This window comes from Narcine bancroftii, chromosome 1, assembly GCF_036971445.1.
Source record: "Narcine bancroftii isolate sNarBan1 chromosome 1, sNarBan1.hap1, whole genome shotgun sequence".
Classification (NCBI taxonomy): domain Eukaryota; kingdom Metazoa; phylum Chordata; class Chondrichthyes; order Torpediniformes; family Narcinidae; genus Narcine; species Narcine bancroftii.
The window spans coordinates 101,188,738-101,210,490 of record NC_091469.1 but is presented as its reverse complement, the minus strand read 5'-3'; the positions used below and the strand labels follow the sequence as shown (position 1 = coordinate 101,210,490).

The 21,753-nt window shown below is 39.1% G+C and overlaps 1 protein-coding gene across 1 annotated transcript in view; it reads left to right on the top strand.

The window, feature by feature from the left end:
• The window catches only part of LOC138741150 (glutamate receptor ionotropic, NMDA 1), a 143,131-nt gene that overhangs the window by 115,673 nt on the left and 5,705 nt on the right, over positions 1–21,753 (top strand). The window contains exon 20 of the mRNA XM_069894817.1: positions 21,043–21,156. Within this exon, the coding sequence (XP_069750918.1) occupies positions 21,043–21,156 (114 nt within the window). The remainder of the gene's footprint in view (positions 1–21,042; positions 21,157–21,753) is intronic.

Below are 21,753 nucleotides of genomic sequence, written 5' to 3'. Positions count from 1 at the left end.
TCAGCAACTCTCCCCATAGGTGGAGTGTGTTGCTTGCATTGTGCTACATCCCGTTACAATTGTTCTCTAAACCTTCAAAATGAAATTCTGTCTCTACACTAGAAGGTGACTCAAGGTGCTGTATTACTTCCTGAAAACACTCAATGGGTAAGTTTCTAGTGTTATGAGCCCAGAGGACCAATAAACCCAGCAGCAATAGATATTCTCCAAGACAAATGGTTACTTAAACAAAAGTTGCTTTTAATTATCTTCAAACATGAAAATAGAATCAAACTTTAACTTATCACTATTAACTTACTTAATCTAACAAGTCCTTTCTAATTCTAAGTGCACATGTATGTAATGTGTGTGTAAGTTCAGAAAGTTCTTTGGTTCACAGTCCAATCTCACTTCTCATTCCTCTAAGTTCACTGGTTTCAGGCAATTCTTATACTGTGCACAGAATTTAACATTTATAAAGTTCACCAGGCTTTGCTTGAAAGGTAAATGGAAGGTCCAGGAAGGTCCTATTCAATTTAAAAAGAGATTTGTGTTCCATGACATTCACAACTGATTCCTTTTTAATCAGCCATGCCAGTATCTTGCTGATGAAACTTGTCCCCTTCATGGTTTTCCAGATGATAACCTTTCTTTCAGGTCACCATAGAGTTCCTTTTTGTTCTCTTATTCCAAGTGAAACATTAGACAGCCAGTCCTCTCCTCTTGCATGAAACACAAGGGCTTTGACCAGCCTGAACAAAGTACTTACTTTTTTATTAAACTTTATTTATTTGTTCAAAAAACAAATAGTAGATAACATATACAACAATTAACCATAAAAATTAATGTTATTTTTTATATATAGAAAAAAAGAAAAGAAAACCCCTCCCCCCTTCAGCCAACTCTCCTAAGGAGACCCATAAAGAAAGAAAAAAAATTAAGAAAAAATTAAACATACATAGTAAGATCTAATCAATGTAAATTGAAATGTAAATATTCTGAATATAACAACCACTTATTAATAAAAAAACTATAATTATCACGTGAAACATGTAATTTTTTCCATTATTAAACAATATTTCATCTTGTTATGCCATCTATTGATATCAATCATATTTGTATCTTTCCATGTACTAGCAATACATTTTTTTGCTACAGATAAAGTTAAATATACAAAAGTAAGTTGAAATTGATCTAATCCCAAACCTTTCAGAGGTTGCAAACTACCGAATAAAAATACTGTTGGATCTAAAGGTATTTTAATCTTATACAGGTATTCTAAAAACAATTGAATTTTCTTCCAAAAAGATTGTGTATGTATATATATATATATATATATATGTATACATGACCAAACAGCATGAAAAAAATTTCCACAGAATTACCACATCTAAAACACAAATCTGGTTCATGAAACTATACTTTTTAAATTTTTCAGGTGTTAAGTATAATTGATGTAAAAAATTATAGTTTATCATTGCATAGCGTGCATTTATCAGTCTAGTTACACTATCATAACAAATATCTAACCAATCATCCTCAGAAAAAATAAAACCAATATCCACTTCCCATTTACTTTTAGATCTATCCCAACCCTTTTTATCCATACCATCCTGTAATATTTGATACATAGATGAACTATAACCCTTCTCTGGTACCTTCATAAGAAAAGTCTCAAATTTAGTCATTTCAGGTAAAATCATATCTCTACCAAACGTATGTTTTACCAAAGATCAAATTTGATAATAAAGAAACAAAGAGTTCTTATCAATACCAAAACTGTCCCTCATCTGATTAAAAGATAAACATTTACCCTCTTTAAAACAATCTCCCAAGTTTTCCACACCTTTAAATCTCCAATGTAATAAACTTTGATTGTGAATTGAAAAAGAAATAAGTTGATTATTATACAATGGAGTCAAAGCCGATAATTCACCCCTAGAGCCGATCATTTTATTTTTCTTTATCCATAACTTCATTAAATGTTTTAATATAGGCACATTATGTTTCTGTAACAAATTTGTATTCCATCTAAACAAAAATTGATGTATTTCAAATTCAGAAATATTTGCCATCTCAATTTTGGCCCAAATAGGAAGCCGTTCCAAATCCATCAATGAACTAATAAATTTAAGTTGGGCTGCTTCATAATAATTTTGAAAATGTGGTAAACGTAATCCCCCTAACTCATATTTCCAAGTTAATTTATTCAAGGCTACTCTTGAAAATTTACCTCTCCATAAAAACTCCCTAACCATTTTATTCAAATCTCGAAAAAAAAATATTATCAAGTAAATAGGGAATAGATTGAAACAAATATTGCATATGCGGAAAAATATTCATCTTAATTGTATTTATCCTACCCAATAAATTAATAGGTAAATCTTTCCATTTAATCAAATCAGTTTTCATTTTTTTTATTAACGGAACATAATTTAATTTATATAAAGATTGATAATTAACATTCAAAATAATACCCAAATATTTAATTCAATCAATCCATTTCAAATTAATAATATTCTTATAAACTGAATAATCTCCTTCACTTACTGGTAATATTTCACTTTTTCCTCAATTAACTTTATATCCAGAAAGACATCCATATTGTATCAGACACTCCTTCAAGTGCAAAAGTGATTGAGCTGGATTTGTTAAATACACCAATACGTCATCAGCAAATAAATTAATTTTATACTCCTCATCTAAAACTTTCATACCTTGTATCTGTGTATTTTGTCTTATCAACTGTGCTAAAGGTTCGATCACTAACACAAACAAAGCTGGTGATAAAGGACAACCTTGACGAGTTGATCAAGTCAATTTAAAAGGTTCCAAAATCAAGCCATTCGTCAATACTCTAGCTACCGGTTTACTATATAAAGCCTTAATCCAACCAATAAAGAAAGGACCAAACTTAAATTTCTCGAGAACTTTAAACAAAAAATTCCACCCAACTCCATAAAATGCTTTTTCTGTATCTAAAGATATTATCATTGGGTGATCTAAAGATTGTTGAAATCTATTAATCAAACTAATCACACGCAGAATATTATCTGAAGCATATTTATTTTTTATAAAACCTGTTTGATCCATATGAATCAACTTAAGTAAAAATTTAGCCAATCTATTCGCTGAAATTTTAGCTATTATTTTATAATCTACATTTAACAATGAAATTGGTCTGTATGAAGATACTTTCAAAAGATCTCTATCTTTTTTTGGGATTACTGTAATTAAAGCACTAGAATAAGACTCAGGTAATTCATAATGTTCTCCAACTTGACGTAATACATCCCCAAACACTGTAGAAAAATCATCATAAAATATTTTATAAAATTCAACCAAAAATCCATCATCACCAGGCGATTTACCATTCGGCATTTCCATCATAGCCATTTTATTTTCCAAATCAATAAATAGTGCTTCCAACTCCTGTATATCTGCATCCTCTAATGTCGGTAAATTCAACTGTGATTAAAAAAAAAGATCAATCGATCCAGTTTCTTGTTTTTCTTCAGGTGTATATAACTTTTTATAAAATGAACAAAATTCATCATTAATCTCACGAGGTTTATAAGTGATAAGAGAATTCCATCTAACAGCATTAATAGTCCTCGAAACCTGTTCTTTCTTTTATTACCACGCCAATACCTTATGTGCTTTCTCTCCCCATTCATAATACCATTGTTTAGTCCTATTAATCAAACATTCAAATTTATAAGATTGCAAAGTGTTATATTCCAGTTTCAACCTAGATAATTCTATTTTCTGATCTTCTGTAGCATCTTTCTGAAATTCCTTTTCTAACTCATCAATCTGTTTCTCCAATTCAAGACTGATTTAATCAATTCTTTTTTATTTTAGAGGTATAACTAATTATTTGTCCTCTCAAATAGGCTTTTATAGCATCCCATAATACAAACTTACTTTGAACAGAATTAGAATTTTCTTTCAAAAAAAAGTTAATTTGTTTTTTCAAAAAATCAATAAATTCCGTATTTTTAAATCTTCTTTCTTTCTTCTTTCTCTTCTCTTTGGCTTGGCTTCGAGGATGAAGATTTATGGAGGGGGGTAAATGTCCACGTCAGCTGCAGGCTCGTTTGTGGCTGACAAGTCCGATGCGGGACAGGCAGACATGGTTGCAGCGGTTGCAGGGGAAAATTTGTTGGCTGGGGTTGGGTGTTGGGTTTTTCCTCCTTTGTCTTTTGTCAGTGAGGTGGGCTCTGCGGTCTTCTTCAAAGGAGGTTACTGCCCGCCGAACTGTGAGGCGCCAAGATGCACGGTTTGAGGCGATATCAGCCCACTGGTGGTGGTCAATGTGGCAGGCACCAAGAGATTTCTTTAGGCAGTCCTTGTACCTCTTCTTTGGTGTACCTCTGACAAATGGCCAGTGGAGAGCTCGCCATATAACACGATCTTGGGAAGGCGATGGTCCTCCATACTGGAGACGTGACCTACCCAGTGCACTTGGATCTTCAACAGCGTGGATTCAATGCTGTCGGCCTCTGCCATCTCGAGTACTTCGATGTTAGGGATGAAGTCGCTCCAATGAATGTTGAGGATGGAGCGGAGACAACGCTGGTGGAAGCGTTCTAGGAGCCGTAGGTGATGCCGGTAGAGGACCCATGATTCGGAGCCGAACAGGAGTGTGGGTATGACAACGGCTCTGTATACGCTTATCTTTGTGAGGTTTTTCAGTTGGTTGTTTTTCCTTACTCTTTTGTGTAGTCTTCAAAAGGCGCTATTTGCCTTGGCGAGTCTGTTGTCTATCTCGTTGTCAATCCTTGCATCTGATGAAATGGTGCAGCCGAGATAGGTAAACTGGTTGACCGTTTTGAGTTTTGTGTGCCCGATGGAGATGTGGTGGGGCTGGTAGTCATGGTGGGGAGCTGGCTGATGGAGGACCTCAGCTTTCTTCAGGCTGACTTCCAGGCCAAACATTTTGGCAGTTTCCGCAAAACAGGACATCAAGCACTGAAGAGCTGGCTCTGAAAGGGCAACTAAAGCGGCATCGTCTGCAAAGAGTAGTTCATAGAAAAGTTGCTCTTGTGTCTTGGTGTGAGCTTGCAGGCGCCTCAGATTGAAGAGACTGCCATCCGTGCAGTACCGGATGTAAACAGCGTCTTCATTGTTGAGGTCTTTCATGGCTTGGTTCAGCATCATGCTGAAGAAGATTGAAAAGAGGGTTGGTGCGAGAACGCAGCCTTGCTTCACGCCATTGTTAATGGAGAAGGGTTCAGAGAGCTCATTGCTGTATCTGACCCGACCTTGTTGGTTTTCGTGCAGTTGGATAACCATGTTGAGAAACTTTGGGGGGCATCCGATGCGCTCTAGTATTTGCCAAATCCCTTTCCTGCTCACGGTGTCGAAGGCTTTGGTGAGGTCAACAAAGGCGATGTAGAGTCCTTTGTTTTGTTCTCTGCACTTTTCTTGGAGCTGTCTGAGGGCAAAGACCATGTCAGTAGTTCCTCTGTTTGCGCGAAAGCCGCACTGTGATTCTGGGAGAACATTCTCGGCGACACTAGGTATTATTCTATTTAGGAGAATCCTAGCAAAGATTTTGCCTGCAATGGAGAGCAGCGTGATTCCCCTCTAGTTTGAGCAGTCTGATTTCTCGCCTTTGTTTTTGTACAGGGTGATGATGGTGGCATCACGAAGGTCCTGAGGCAGTTTTCCTTGGTCCCAACAAAGTTTGAAAAACTCATGCAGTTTGGCATGCAGAGTTTTGCCGCCAGCCTTCCAGACCTCTGGGGGGATTCCATCCATACCTGCTGCTTTGCCTCTTTTCAGTTGTTCAATTGCCTTATATGTCTCTTCCCGGGTGAGGACCTCATCCAGCTCTAGCCTTAGGGGCTGTTGAGGGAGCTGGAACAGGGCGGAATCTTGGACTGAGCGGTTGGCACTGAAAAGAGATTGGAAGTGTTCTGACCATCGGTTGAGGATGGAGATCTTGTCGCTGAGGAGGACTTTGCCATCTGAGCTGCGCAGCGGGCTTTGGACTTGGGGTGAGGGGCCGTACACAGCCTTTAGAGCCTTGTAAAAACCCCTGAAGTCGCCAATGTCCGCACTGAGCTGGGTTCGTTTGGCGAGGCTAGTCCACCACTCATTTTGGATCTCCCGGAGTTTGTGCTGAAGATGGCTGCATGCACGACGGAAGGCTTGTTTCTTCTCTGGCCAGGACGGCTTTGTAAGGTGAGACTGGTGGGCAGCTCGCTTCTTTGCCAGCAGCTCCTGGATTTCCTGGCTGTTTTCGTCGAACCAGTCCTTGTTTTTCCTGGAGTAGAAGCTCAGTACCTCTTCAGTGGATTGCAGTATGGTAGTCTTCAGCTGATCCCAGAGGGTTTCAGGGGACGAGTCCATGAGGCGGATTGCATCCTCGAGCTTTGCTTTGAGGTTTGCCTGGAAGTTTCCTCTCACTTCGTCTGACTGCAGGTTTCCAACATTGAACCTCTTTCTGGGGGCTTTACTGTTCCTGGGCTTTGGCTTGAAGTGAAAGTTGAGCTTGCAGCGAACCAGCCGGTGGTCAGTGTGGCATTCCGCGCTGGGCATGACCTCCAACGATAGGCCACTTGAATTTTCTCAGAAGTTGCATATGTAAAGTATAGCAAAGAATGATCTGAAATCACCCTACTTTTATATTTTGCTTGTTGTAGTTTCCCTTGTAAATGTGCCGATACTAAAAAAAGTCAATCCTTGAAAACGATTCATGTCTAGATGAATAAAAGGAGAAATCTTTCTCTGTCGGATTAAGACGTCTCCAAATATCTACTAAATTAAGATCTTTCATCAACGCTTGAACCTGAACTGCCATTTTAGATTTCTTAACTTTCTTTGGAGATTTATCTAATAAAGGTTCCAAAACACAATTAAAATCACCACCAACTAAAATATTATCATTAGCCTGACCCAGATATAAAAATGCATCTGAAATAAATATTTCATCATCTACATTTGGGGTATAAATATTAAGTAAAGTCCAAAATTCACTAAAAATCTTACAATTCAATTTAAGAATACATCCTGCCTCTTCCTCCATTTTTATGTATCAAAATTGCTACACCTTTAGCCCTGGAATTAAATGAAGAAGAATATACATGCCCTACCCAGTCCCTCTTCAATTTCATACTTTCTTTGACATTCAAATGTGTTTCTTGTAAAAAAGCAACATCAATTTTCATTTTCTTAATATACGCTTACGCTTGATCGGATTGTTTAAACCTCGAACATTAGAACATTAAAAGTAACAAACCTCAACTTTGACATATCTACTAATATTACTAAATACCAATAATATCTTTATATGAAAACTCAAATCAACGTATATAGGCCCTGCAATAGGAGAAAAAAAAAACACAAATTAAAAGCTAACTAAAATGAAAAAAAAAAATCCCCCCCACCAAAAAAACTACCAAAAGGTAGTAATCCCCAAACAAAAATTGGGTGTAGGTCACCCACCAGTGGGTGATGACGAGTAGAACTTAGAGCAAATCTCTCCCTCCCCAGCCAAAAAAAGAATAACATCAAAATATAATAACACAAAAAGTAAAATAAGAATAAGAAAATTCTTCTATTCATCCAAGAGATTCCAAACTCAGAGATCCCATTTCAAAAGAAGTTGGACTCTTTCCATTCCCGTTTTTCCCATTTCTGCCATTTCTTCCGTTTCCAGAACAACCAGATTTTTCTTTAGGAGACAATGGTGGACTACGTCTTTGTCCTCTTATATCTGGCAATGAATCAGCAAAAATCATTGCTTCACGATCATTCTCAAAAAACCGAGATTGATAGTCTCCATAAAACACCTACAACACTGCCGGGTAGCAAAAAGTAGACTTATAACCTTTATGCCACAAAACTTCTTTAACTGGATTAAATCCACATTAACATTGAATGACCTCTTGACTCAAATCAGGATTTAAAAAAACTCTGCTATTCTGAATCAATAATGGAGTTTGTCGTCGTCTCGCATTTTGCACTGCTAGTGGAAGTATTGCTTCTCTGTCCAAATAATTCAAACATCTAATTATTACAGGTCTCGGTGGTTGACCATGTAAAGGTGTTCTTCTTGAAGCTCTATGAGCTCTTTCCAAAAGCAAGCCTCCTGAAAAATGTCTTGCCCTAGTACTTGTGGGATCCAGTCTTTAAAAAACGAAGAGGATCTTGTCCTTCCATACCATCTGGCAAACCAACGATTTTCACATTATTCCTTCTGCTTTGTTTCTTCAAATAGTCTATTTTCCTCTCTAACTCCTTCTCATGTTCTCGCAATTCTATAACTGATTTTTCAACCTTCAACACTTTTTCTGTGTTAGAAACCACTTGCTGTTTACATTCCAAAAAAGCAGACTGAAATTTTTAAAAAATCTTCACAAGATGCTTCCACACGTGTTTTAACTGTATTCAATTCTGAACTTATACTAGCATTCATTTGGGCCATCTCATTCATTAAAGGTTGAATGACAGCATTTAACTGCATATATTGTAGCTCAGAAAAGCTCAGCCTTGCTTTCTCTGACATAGTGGCAGAACCAGGTAACTGCAGCTCCTGCTGCAACTCAACAAAAGGCATTTTAGTGATTTTACTGAGGGTCTGGACTCCCAGCGACAGCACCCCGACTTCCTCAGGGGGTCGACACTGGTCTCCCCCCACAGCTCATTTTTTTTTGCAAAATCATAGAGGAAATCGATATCTTCAGGTTGAAATGCTTCCTGATGCATTTCAAACAATGGAGTCATCTTCCTGCGTGCTCCCTCCATTAAAATCGAAAGGCTTCCAGAATCAGGATCCACTTCTGGGAACATGCACCTTCTTCCAGAGAACGGATAATTCCAGCGCCATCCTTCACTTGGTGAGTAGTAGACATTTTTTTTCAGCTCCCACAGGCAGTCTTTGTGGTTTAGACACTAAAGAAGTGAAATCTGAAGCTGTACCAAGTTATTTAGGTCCCAAATCTTCAACACTTTGAAAATGTAACTTCTTCTGCACTTGAGGTTTAATCTTTTTACCATTAATGGCCTTAATAGTTCCTTAATACTTTAAACTAAAATTTTAAAAGTTTAAACTTGAAAACAAAGGGTTAAAAAACGGGTACTTAAAAGTCTGGCCAGAGAGGTCGAGATTACACATCTAGACTCTACGCCATCTTGCCACGCCCCCCGAACAAAGTACTTACAAGCCCATCTTCCAAAATGGGGCTTTCGAAAAGCTTATCAGCTTGTCCTGTTCCAGTCCCAGCTGCTCTTACTGGCTGTAACATTGTAGAAGAAGTCTCTCTCTCTCTTAGAGAGAAAGCCTGTTTGACCCTCTCTGTCTCTCTGCTTGCAAAACCACATAACCCTCTTAGAACAGCAAGTTGTCTTTCAGACAGAAGGTGGCCCTGACAAGATCTTTCATCTGTTGCCTTTTTGTAAACAACAATCCATTATTGAGGTCTCTCGGGCACTCTCCAAAGCTCTTGCAAAAGCTTTGGAGAAGATATGTCTAGCATTAGCAGAACTCCAGTATTTTAAATAAGATCTGTTTTAAAGTGTTTGTATGTGACCTACTCTAACAAACCTTTCCAATTTATCTCCCCAAAACATATCTATATACTCTGTCACACTAGGCTATAAAGTTTGGTGCCTACAAAAAGGATCATTGTTCTCAAACCACTACTTTTGGAGTAGACTCCCCAACTCAACAGTACCTCTACATATGTTCAGGATGTGTTTTCACAAGCAGATTGCAGGATTCTGATATAGCCCCAGTATTCTTCATTCATAACTCCACAGATGGACTGGGAAGAAGTTTAAAACTGATGTGAACAAGGGCAGGACTAGCTACTTCTCAATGCTGTCTCCTTGTGGACTGCAATTACTCACTCAGCTCTCTAGAGAACAACTTCAGCCAACATTTGAACAAGGAGCATTTCTGGACTGACCTAGATGTGACTCCAGACCATATTTAACATTTGTCTGAAATAGACCTGCACAAGTCACATGGTTGGAACCCACCAAGTAGAAAAACAGGTAGCATACCTGCCAGCACACAACCTATCTGACTACCCAATATTATCACAAGGTTTTCCCTAAGCCAAGAGAGTTATTCCACACGTACAAATTCTCGTAGTCCTAGGACCTTACCCTTACCGGAGGAGTTCCTCAGGGCAGCTTCTGCAGCCCAACCACCTTCAGGTGGTATATCCCTTCATTCTATTTCCTTCCTTCCATCACCAGGACAAAGGTGGGGGTGTTGGCCAATGATTGTACAATGTCCTTTTCCATTTGCCATTGCTCAGATAATAAAGCCGGCCCTCTTGCACACACCACGGCCTTAGCTGAGAAGTATCATGTAGCATTTATGCCATAGCATTGCTGAGTAATGAACATTTTCAACAAGAGAGAATCCAACCACTTGCCCTTGGCTTTTCAAGATTACCTCCATCATTACAACCTTGGGGTTACCCCTGGAATATTAACCTTAATGAGATAAGACACATAAATACAAAGGCTGAGTATACTTGATGAATGGCTTGTCCACTGCCTTCCGAAGCTTTTTCATCTATCAAGCACAAATGGGGTGCAATGTTACAGACACCTCTAATAGAATGAAGGCAATGTAGGTGCCTTGGTGAACAGGGGCAGAAGAGAGGTAGACCTACTGGAAGGCTCTAATCTAACTCTGTACCACTTTGGTAGGTCAAGACCTGATATGGTGACTGAGTTGCTCCAGCAGACTTGATATGGAGAGAGGCAGAGGCCCCTGGATCTCATACAGGCCATTCAGTGGGTATTGACACATGCTCAGCTCTGGTGAGAAGTGCCAGATGGATTTATTTAATTTTCAAATGTATTTATATATATATATATATATATATATATATATAGCACAGTAGCAACTCCTTCTGGCCCATGAATTCATGCCACCCAAATACATCAATTAACCCACAAACCCTATACGTTCTTGGTGGGAGGAAACCGGAACCTCTGGAGAAAACCCATGCAGACATGGGGAGAACATAAAACTTGTTACAGAGAGTGCTACAATTTAACCTGGGTCACTGATGCCGTAATAGCATTGCAGTAACCACTTAGCTAACTGTGCCGCCCAATCTTTTACTATTTTTCGTTGCTTGCTTGCCTATTCTCAAATTCTATTTCACTTTCTATATAAGTATACTCCTCTACTGAATTCAGAAATGTTTCCAGTTCTTGGGCTTACTGCATTTTGTGAAAACATATAAGCCTTTTCATTCAATCTAACACCATCCTTTACTTTTCCTGATTGCTGATATCATTGTTTCTTGCCTTAATATATATCACTTGTAAATCATGAACTAATTCTTTAACTGTTAGACATTATTTACCATCCTTCTAACATAATTTCCCATCTACCATCACCAACTCATGCTTCATGTCTCCATAATTTGCTTTATTCAGATTTAAGACTGGTTTCAGATTGACACACACTTCAACACCAACACTCTCTCTTCTTCCAGCTAGACATAGACATAGAAGATAGGAGCAGGAGTAGGTCATTCGACCCTTCGAGCCTGCTCCGCCATTAAACGAGATCATGGCTGATCTTAAAGTTCAGTACCCCGTCCCCACCTTCTCTCTGTAACCTTTAATACATAATACTACATTTAGAATGTAACATACATGAAGTTCTTTAAATTTGTCACCACTTTGTCCAGCACTCCTCACAGGGATGAGACCCCAGCAAGGACTGAACTCACAACTGGTTTCAAGACCAGTGCTCTAAACACTGAACTATTGGAGACTTGAGTAACAAGTTACTGAGCTGAAGATGCTTTCCTTTCCCCCAAGAGCATGTATGTCAAGGTCTGTACCCCTTGACAAAATGTCATGGAGGGGATATTGTAATTTGACGATGTGAGCTCCAGGTTTATTAGAAGAGTGGGATTTGAGAAAGCAGACTCCAATGCAGGCTTTAAGTCACATGACTGACAACAGCTTAATTTACTGCATAACTACAGGAGGAGACCTACATTAGAAACCATCATGAACAAAATTTTGTTATCGCAAACTATCAGGAATATTTTTTTATGGGCAGCACATTTAACATAATGGTTAGTGCTATGCTATTATAAAGCCAGCCACTCGGGTTTGAATTTAGCGCCGTCTCTAAGGAGTTTGTATGTTCTCCTGGGTCGCCTCTGGGTGCTCCAGTTTCCTTCCAGCTTCCAAAGGCATATGGGATTAGGTTAATGGGTAACATGGGTATATTTGGTCAGCTCAGGCTCATGCATTGGAAGGGCCGTTATCGTCTTGTATCTTTAATAATAACAATTTAAAAAGTGAGGTGCTGACTGACAGTACTAGAATTACTCTGGGGTACGCAGACTCAATATAACACAAGAGAGAGAGAACATAGGAAGTAAGAAAGAGGATGGGGCATGCATCCCCTCAAGCCAACTTTGTAACTCAATCGATGCAAGACTGACTGTAGATTAACTTCAACCCTTGAGCTCGAGGTGGAAAAAATCAGGGGCTGCCATGGGACTGTTTCCTGGAGGGCCTCAAACTCAACTCACTGAAATGCTTCAATATGATTTTATTTATTAATTTTGATTTCATAATTGAGGAAATTTATTCATCCAGGGCAGAATATTGGTCAAGAAATTTGGAGGCTGAGGGAGGTGTTAGCCAGCTTGAGGTGTTAGTCATCAAGGCATTGCGGAAGCTTGAGTTGCATTCGGACGAGTTGCTGAAGTTCTATGTCTTAAGACTACCATAGTTTTTGTTTACAACCAAAAGGCAGCTTTCTGGGAAAGCATTTTATTTTGTGATTGAAGCAGGCATTTTAGAGTAAGTAAGGTGGATGTAATGGAAATAAATCAGACACATGATATTAGCTTGCGGAGAATACTCATCAAGGTGAACTGGCTGGACATGTAGCACATTATTATGTTGGCATGTCTATGTCTGTGAGAGAGACGTTAAATAGAAAAATATTATCAAAGAAGCTATAAAGGCTAAAATGAAACTAAGCTAGTTAATATTGTATCCTGGTACAGTTTGAAAGAATATCACAATGCCTAACATAAATATGAAAGAAAATTACAAGCCTGTTTTCTGATATTGAACTCTATTTTCTCATTTGTTTTCTCTATGATCATCACCTGTCTCAGTAATAAAAGTCGTGTTTTATACTAGGAGGCACGTTGATGGGGCTAGCATACGTGACTACGGTTATAAATGAAACAGAATGCAATTATTTTGATAAATATGATTCTGAGAGAGCTTGTGATTTCTGTGGTTTCATGAATAGTCTTTACTTCATTCTGGCAAAGTCAGCTTGACAATGAAATGGGACGTGGGATGGGTTTGAGAATTGTGGAAGTGGGAGATGTCAACGTGTGACAATAAGCAATAGAAGGCAGCTTGCTGTGTTTTGTATCAAGCAGGATTGAGGTTCTACAATCTTGTTAACGTTTGAGTATTGTCATGGTGAGGAGCTGATTATCTTTGAACGATTAACTACGATAAATTCTACTGTTGCATTTTTTATTATTTTTTAAGCTTTGATGAGCGAAATTATTTGTTTCCAATTTCCACTTTTAGTATAAATGTGAACATAACACAAAGTTTCCTTCAGGAGACTGGATTTACTGCTCTGAAGAGTCTTGCTTAATCAGCAGGAGAATTGCATGGAAATGATAAGTTGGACACAGGAAGTCAGCGGCAGGAGATGTAAGCTGCCAGTAGCCTTGTACACGATGTGGAAAAGGAATTTGTGTTGTTAAATGTTATGCAATGTCCTCATCGTCACAATGCTTTTATTTTGAACATAACATTACAGGCAAAAGTTAAATGTGAGGAGAGCCACTGACTGTAAGGAGTTTGAAATTCTCCTCATGTCCTGCATGGGTTTTCTCTGGATGCTCCAGTTTCCTCCCACACTCCAAAATATATGGGATTGGTAGATTAATTGGTGTAATTGGGTAGCATGGGTTTCATGGGCCAGAAGGGCCTGTTACCGTGCAGTATCATTATAATTTTTAAAAATGCTAGCTACTACAGAGTATGAGGAGCAGGGTCATTCAAAGTGACAGTTTGTGTCGTCAGTCCTACTGTTGTTTCGATGTGTCTCTGATATTAGTAAAAGTATAATCTAATAAGATACTTAAAAAAATTTGAAATTATTTCAAATATTTAAAAATTATTTTTTAAAAATGAGATGATTCCTTGAAACATTAAGAATTAATGTAAAAAAACCACTTCTCTCACTTAGCTTTGCCATTCAGGCCAGTGATGCTCTTCAAGTGAATGTGGCTGCACTACATTGTCAGTCATGGCTAACAGAACCCTTAGGGGAAATTCGTGTATTCAGGCCCTCAGCTCAGCAGCTCCATCCAGCACGGTGCCAGGTCATGCAGCAGAGGAGAGGTTGGATACCCTAGCATCTGACAACCAACACATTTCCAAGCACCGTACAAAGGTCAGCATGGTTAGTGTAGCGGTTAGCACAACGCTGATACAGCGCCAGCAATCAGGACCAGAGTTCAAATCCTGTGCTGTCTGCAAGGAGTTTGTACATTGTCCCCATGTCTGCATTGGGTTCCTCCGGGTGCTCCAGTTTCCTCCCAGCATTCAAAACATACTGGGGGTTGTATATGAATTGGGTGTAATCTGGCGGAACAGGCCCATGGGCTGAAATGACCTGTTACCTTGCTGTATGTCTACATTTAAAAATGTAAAGTCAGGAATGTTGCTGAGCCATGTGGAGGATGTCACTGGCAATTCTCTACCTTAGCACCAGCAAAAGGTAAGCATGTTCCCGACCTAAGGTGTGCCTGTTTACTTCTCAATGCTAGAGGAGAAAATGAATTCACTTTCAGAGAATGAAGCAAAGAAGCAAGTGAGGGATGTTTGGATCAGGCAACAGCAGGACTGCATAGAAGACAATTGTTGTGATTGCTGTGCAACAGTATACAGACTGGGGCCCCAAAATTTCCACTTATCCGAAGACCAGTGCTTCTTACTAAGTCGTGGCTGAGCTGCTTCTGCAATGTCTGCCTCAGTGGTGACATAACTGGCATCTCTTAATGAGTGCAAGCATTACAGAGATGTTGGCAACCTGGGGCAAGGGGCAAGGATAGGCTCCTCACCCTTGGTCTCCAGAGACATCACATCCCACTTGCCTCCCTCACCTCCCCGATGAACAATGAATTCACAGTGAGCTTCAGTACATCACCATATTGGGCACTGAAGGGCTAGGAGCTACAACAATGGACAACAATTTTATTCAAAAGGGAGTCTTTCTGAAAAAAATTGGGGATTATGAACACAAAGATAATTCTAGATTTGTTAAATAGCATAGGAAGTTGGAGAAACATTAAATTAAATTTAATTGAATTTAGCCTGTTTAATTGCATAATGATGCTGACACATTGCGCTAGTTCAACTGATCTAAAAATGTTTTGCTGCTGATTTTCATTTGTACTCAGCATCTGATGCCTCTCGTGTCAGTGTCCAACAATAGTCGGCCAACACTGATGGATTCCAGTTGCCCTGATACCACTTTTCCATGGTCGCAATGTCCCGGTGAAACCTTTCATCATGTTCGTCACTGAATGCACCAAGATCAGCAGGGAAGAAGTCCAAGTGCGAATGCAGAAAATGAATTTTCAATGACATGTTGCACTTTATGGTTTTGTATGCTTGAAGTAGACTTAAAATATAACAGGAAATCACAAAAATAGGTTGTATCTAAAAATACAGTACGTGATAAGGAAAATGTTAAGGTGATTTTTGTGATCAGGAGCCCAAAATCAATAGCATACACCCAAAAGTGTTCAGGAAGTAAAATCTCCATTCTCCAGTGTAATTAGATGAGCCTTCATGCAGTGAAGTTCCATCAGGCTGGACACATCAACAGTAAAAGATATTCAATTATTGAAAAGAATAAAAATTGTAATGGCTTTTACTTAATAATAAGAATTTACAAATTGCAAGAAAGGTTACACTAATGTGACCACAGTACGGTGCAATCTTCAATAGTCATTAAACAGAGGAAGTACAACCTGGGTATACTGCACTAATTTGTTGAGGTCATCATATTATGAGTCCAGATTGGGCAGCATCTGAACTCACATGCAGGCTATTCAAACATATGAATGAAGAGCAGGAGTAGATCACCTGTCCTCTCAGTCCTGCTCCCCCATGTAGTAAGATCATGACAGATCGGATTGTAATCGGATCACTGGATTCCTGACACTGTGGTAACCATTCACCCCTTGCTTTTCAAGGACGTTTCTGTCTCTCCTTTAAGAATATTCAAATAAAAACACACTGCTGGAGAAATGCAGCTTCAAACAGCATATTTAGAAAGCAAAGATAAAGATACATAACCAATGTTTTGCGCTTGAGCCCTTCATCAAGATATGAACAAAATGTAGGTAGGTGTCTGAATAAAATGGTGGGGGGTGGGTTTGGGGGAGGAGCACAGACTCACAGTCAGAAAGAAGTAGTGGATCAGGGATGAGCAGCATGGTTAGTGTAGCGGTTAGCGGAACATTGTTATAGCGCCAGCAACCGAGGTTCGAATCCCCCACTGTCTGGAAGGAGTTTGTGTGTTTTCCCTGTGTCTGTGTGGGTTTCCCCAGACACTCCAATTTCCTCCCACCATTCAAAAATGGTACAGGTGGTGGTAGTTTAATTGGATATAATTGGGTGGCATGTGCTTGTGGACCGAGAAAAAAAATTAAATTTGAATTTAAAAAAGAGAAAGCAGGGGTAGGGAGAGATAGTTGTGACTAGAGAGGGAATGGGATGGAGAGCTGGAGGAAAGGATACCGACAGATGGGGAAGAGGGAGAATGGGGATATTAAAATACCCTGCTTTCACTGTCCTTTAAGAAAGCTGGTTTCAAAAACTCAGTCTTCAGAGAAATAAACATGTGTTCATTTCTATCTAAAAAAAATGACCCCTTAATTTCAAATACTGATCCTTAGTTCTAGATTCCACCCATTCCCCCCACCCCCCCCCCCCCCAAATCTCCCCTACAACCATATCCACATCTAACCTTCCAAGAGTCTTCAAGATCTTGCATCTTTCGAAATCCACAGAATGGCTTACATTATTAGGAAGTGTTTTTCCAGCATTTTGTTGCTGAGATGCTTCTGCTATATGTGCCTCAGTCGTGACATTACTGGAAGCTCCTATGAGAGAAGTGTTGGCAACCTGGGACAGTGGGCAAGGACAGACTCATCAGCAAAGAGTCCACTCCCATAGTCTCCAGAGACATCAGATCTCATCTGGCTCCCTCACCTCCCTGATAAACAATAAATTCATACATCAGACTTTCCAAGGCTGTAGTCATTGCAGTGTGTGGCATTCTGTGGCAAGACCCTTGGCCGCTCTCTTGTTCCAGAACTGCTCTCCTCATAGAGGTCATGGTCATACTGACTCAACTTCCTCACTCAGGGCTTTCCTGGGTGGCTGAAGGAAATCTTTGCTGCATTTGCTGCTCTCCTCTGCTTCAGAAATCTCATGCAGGTGATGTGTTCATGAAGAAGTTATCTCTCCTGCTTCAGTGTGACTGCTCAGGGATTGAGATTTACCAATGAGTACTTGTCCCAGTGATGCCACTCATATAGCCATAGAGGCATTCCTTAATGACCTGGGCCTTTTTATGCCCAGAAGAAGTTTATTGCCCCCTTTCCCTCCCCATGTGCAGGTGACTGTATGGGCTCATAGTGAATGACATGTATCCAGGAAGTACACATCTTGATGAAGGGTTCTGACCCAAAATGTTGACCATTTTTGTTCCAATTGAAACTGTTTGGCCCACTGAGTACCTCCAGCAGATTGTGTTCTGTTTCAGATTCCAGTATCTTTTGTGATTCTCTAAGTACACATGATATCATAGAAGATCCATACCATATTGCACTATCCATATTGCAATATCCATACTGCACAGAAGCAGGCCCCATTGGCCCTTCTAGTCTGTGTCAAACCCTAGTTTTTGCCTAATCCCATTGACCTACACCCAGATGTGATCATTCTGCATGAGATGGTGGTCTGCAGTGCCCAGAAGATAGATCCTAGAGACAAGGGACACCCTAGGTGTCCCTGGCTCCTTACCACAAAGTACTCGGCTACATCAACAGCCCAATGCAGACATAACAAGAGCCTTGCAAGCCCCATGACTGTAGTGAGCAATACTGTTTATCTCCTTGATCGTCAGCATTGGTATAAGGGGATCTGCTGTACCTACCCAGCATGTACACAAAGCTCTACTGCACCATTTGCAGAGAGCAACTGAGCCGGAAGTAAAGCAGCAAAGAGACCTAGAGCTTGAGGTTATGTGATTGAGCAGGAGTAAGATGCTCCTGTTCAGAATCCATGGTATCAGCTCCCTGCTGAGTGAGGAGCCAGGCTTTGTCCACATGGGATACAAGAACTTCCCTAATAAAGAGATAACATCCATGAAGTGCCTTCAGACAAAATTCCCCAATACAAATCAAATGATCTTAAAATTTATAATCCTTAAAAGAGTGCCAAAAGTGGAAATCATCAAAAGAAAAACTCCGTTTTTCTCTCGAGATGCCGCCTGACCTGCTTTCTGTAATATTTTCTGTTGAATGCCAGATTGCAGCATCTGCTGATTTTTTTAAATGTCATCTACCAATAATAAGGCAGTGAAAACCAGGGACTGCATTAAGTTTCCTCACACTTGTTACACTGATATAGGAAATCCAAATTAAAAAATGAAAAAGCTGGAAATGCTCAGCAAGTTAAGGGGCATCTGTGGAAACCTTTGTCTCACCTGTTGAGTGGCTCCCAGCTTTTTTGTTTTTAAACCCTAATCTGAATGCCGTCCTGCCACACCATGAGTATTAAATATGCCACCACTTGCCAGACATAATTGTCCAATGAGATCATGTTCAAAGCTTGTCTGCAGAGCCGTAATACAAACTGAAGTCTGAAGGGATGCATGGAAAGAAAAAACCGATCTAATATCCTCTATTGTAGAAGCAACCAAATTTTGAGTAAATGCTGAGGTGATTTGTAAATGTAACTTTTACATCTCCTGAGAGGTAACAGGAATAGTCTGATCTACATGGGATGTGATTTATATTGACCTATAACAGGAGATGGGCAGAGGCAATCTTTTGGTGAAAAAGGATATTTATTTCTGAACTTATTAAACGATTTATGGCTTTGCAAGCCAACAGCACAGACCAGCATTTAGATAAATCTGCACCAACCCCTTTTGATCCACAGGACAGTTTTCTGTAAGCGGAGCTTATACTCGTTTCACAGTTTTGAATACCTGCTAATCTCATCTTCAAATTTTACTTGGAATGAACTTCATTGATTCGTGAACAAATAAACGTAAATTTCTTTGACTAAAAGGAACCCTGATTTCAATATAGACATTTAGATGAACATCTTAGATGATAACTGGATAAGCCATCAAATTTTGATGAAAGTACTATATTGAGGGACAAGACAGTGCAATGGATTTAAAGAAAATGCATCTAAACTTCCTGATTCAATACTAGTAACCTACGTGTTGACATACTTGGTTCCGATTCCTTTATTTGGCAGTTTAATAATAGTATTATTAATATATTTTAAATTGTCCATACCTTAATTAAAAAGTCGTTGAAGGAATTTCAGAGGAACACATTTCGTTGCTCATATTGTTCTGTGCAATTTCAACTCTGGGTTCTGTCATAGAGAAGGCACCAGTACCAATGTGGAAGGTATGAAGGTGTGATCTCTGCTGTACTCTTGTTGCTCCAACTCTTCCACCACACAGGATTGCCACATTGTCATTCATCTGACGAAAACCAAACAAATGTGAAAATTAAAGAAAAAAGTGAGATGACAAAAAAAGGTTTTTCTGTTTTTATTTATTGTTGGGTTTACTGTTGAAGGGAGTCTGTAAACTGAATTTGTCACCTATTTGGATTTCCTCTCATTGGCTTCAGCACTGAATTGTGCAGTGATAGAAATCTGAATCACCTAAGGCATTTTTGTAAATTTACCTTTATCAAGTTCTCCATGCCCTGGTGTCCGTTTTTAGTATCCAAATGGTCTATACCTCCACGTGCTGTTTTCCAACATGTGTCTCTCTCCCAAAGTCTTTCCAAATTTAAAGGAATTTGAGCTCTGCTTCTAAGCTTGACAGACATCATCTACACCAACGCATGCCATTATACTCTGGACTCCGCAGTTCAAAGCTCAAGATTAGAAGCTTTTGTTTATGTTTCTAATTTGGTTTGAAACTATATTTCTACCGGGTAGTGGATCTACATTAATGAATTAGTGACTGGTGATGTCTCAGTTTTAAAGAAATGACCTGGCGCCTATTGGCTCCTTCACCTGTGGTTATTAAATGCATCTTTCTGGATTCTTTGAAAAGGATTCCATTCTTCAGGACATCACAGAAGGAATCAATTTGGAACAAGAGTTATTCAATGAAGGATTCTGGTTGCCTTGTCTCAAAACAATAGCTTTTCGCAACAAAAGAGGTGTTGATTTTTTTTTAAAAAAAGAATAGAACAAGTTAATATGGAGTAATGAAAATGATAGTATTTAAATGATAATGTTTGGATATTATTTATTTTGCTTTGACTTTATTTTAGATTGAAATTATTTTTATAGATTTTATTTTTTTCTATAAATTGTTTTGGAAATCATAAAAGAACATTAGTGTATTAGTGACTAGTGCACTACATACACAAAGGTTCATACATTTTCATCTTCAAGATCTGAGTCACGTTCATTAGATTCACTGCTCTTTCACAAATATCAGCTTGTGGTGAGGTTTTTCCTTTGATTTACCATTATTGCTGCTTGACAGTTAGGCCCTCCTTTGCCAATTTAATATGTGGGACCCTCAAGATGATTAATCTTATCCTTTACCAGTCAGTTTGTTGGAAATGCCTTTTCTGGGCTAGGTTGCCACAGAGGTTTGCCATGCAAATTATCTGTAGTGTACATCTACTTGATTTCTTCTTGCCACTACAAATATCAGACAAAGGTAGATTATAAATAGCTATTATCGACAGAAAAAGTCAATAACATCAAATATATCTGTTCTAGGATAGAAAAAGTGGTAGCGCAGAGCCTGACCCTAAAAAGAAAGCAGCATCTTTTAGATCGCTCACTTCAACACTGACCTCCAGCTTCAAGAGACGTAGGTCTTCCAAAGACACGGTAAGAGGATCTGGGACTCCTTTCACCATACCATGAGTCCATTAGCCCAAAGCTCATTCAGTACTATTACATATCCACATCACCACATGCCCATGTGAAACAGCTGCATTACATCCTTTAAAATGGGCAAAGGAACAACGTGGGAGAATTCCAGAAGTGTTGATAACATCCTTGAATGTCTATGTCTGACACTCGTTCTTGCTCTCATTGCCATCGTTAGTTGCCCTGGTCTTGAGCTCTGTTCTAACGAAAATTCCCTATGCTTATTGCTGATCCATTCATGATGAGAATAACCTTCAGTTAAATTTGACAACTGCCACAAGAGTCTAGGTTCATTGCCAAAATCCATGGAATTCATCATTTTTCAGCTTCATGTCTTCTGCCATGTTCAAACATTAATATTTTATATACTTGCTGCAAATCATGTTTTTTATCATTCCCAAGAATCATCCCTCACCATTTGCAAGGATCATGTTCTTTCAACTGCTTTTTGATGATGGTGACGATGAGGATGAAATTTCTAAATTAAATCACTGACATAACCTTTTTTTGGTATATTTGTTAACTGTGATGATGTAATGATGCTTTGTCTTTCTC